The sequence below is a fragment of the Geospiza fortis genome, unplaced genomic scaffold, assembly GCF_000277835.1.
Source record: "Geospiza fortis unplaced genomic scaffold, GeoFor_1.0 scaffold806, whole genome shotgun sequence".
Taxonomy (NCBI): domain Eukaryota; kingdom Metazoa; phylum Chordata; class Aves; order Passeriformes; family Thraupidae; genus Geospiza; species Geospiza fortis.
The window spans coordinates 101,050-101,281 of NW_005054722.1; the positions used below are offsets into that span (position 1 = coordinate 101,050).

The window sequence follows — 232 nt, forward strand, 5'->3', positions numbered from 1 at the left end:
CCAGGAGGCCCCCAGGATGTCCCATGAGGGCCCCAGGATGTCCCCGACGCACCCCACGAGGACGAAGGCCTTGACGCGCTGCTCGGGCGGCACACGCGGCGCGTACTTCTTGGCCTCGTAGCGGTTGTGGTGCTTCACGGCCACCTCCACGAAGGGCTGGGCAGGGAGGAAGAGGATGGGGAGATGGAGAAGGGATGACAGTGGAGGGAGAGCAGGAAAGGGACGGGGATGG

General features: G+C 66.8%; 1 protein-coding gene across 1 annotated transcript in view; it reads right to left on the reverse strand.

The window, feature by feature from the left end:
* The window catches only part of VPS16 (VPS16 core subunit of CORVET and HOPS complexes), a 24,158-nt gene that overhangs the window by 1,651 nt on the left and 22,275 nt on the right, over nucleotides 1–232 (reverse strand). The window contains exon 20 of the mRNA XM_031065264.1: nucleotides 53–156. Within this exon, the coding sequence (XP_030921124.1) occupies nucleotides 53–156 (104 nt within the window). The remainder of the gene's footprint in view (nucleotides 1–52; nucleotides 157–232) is intronic.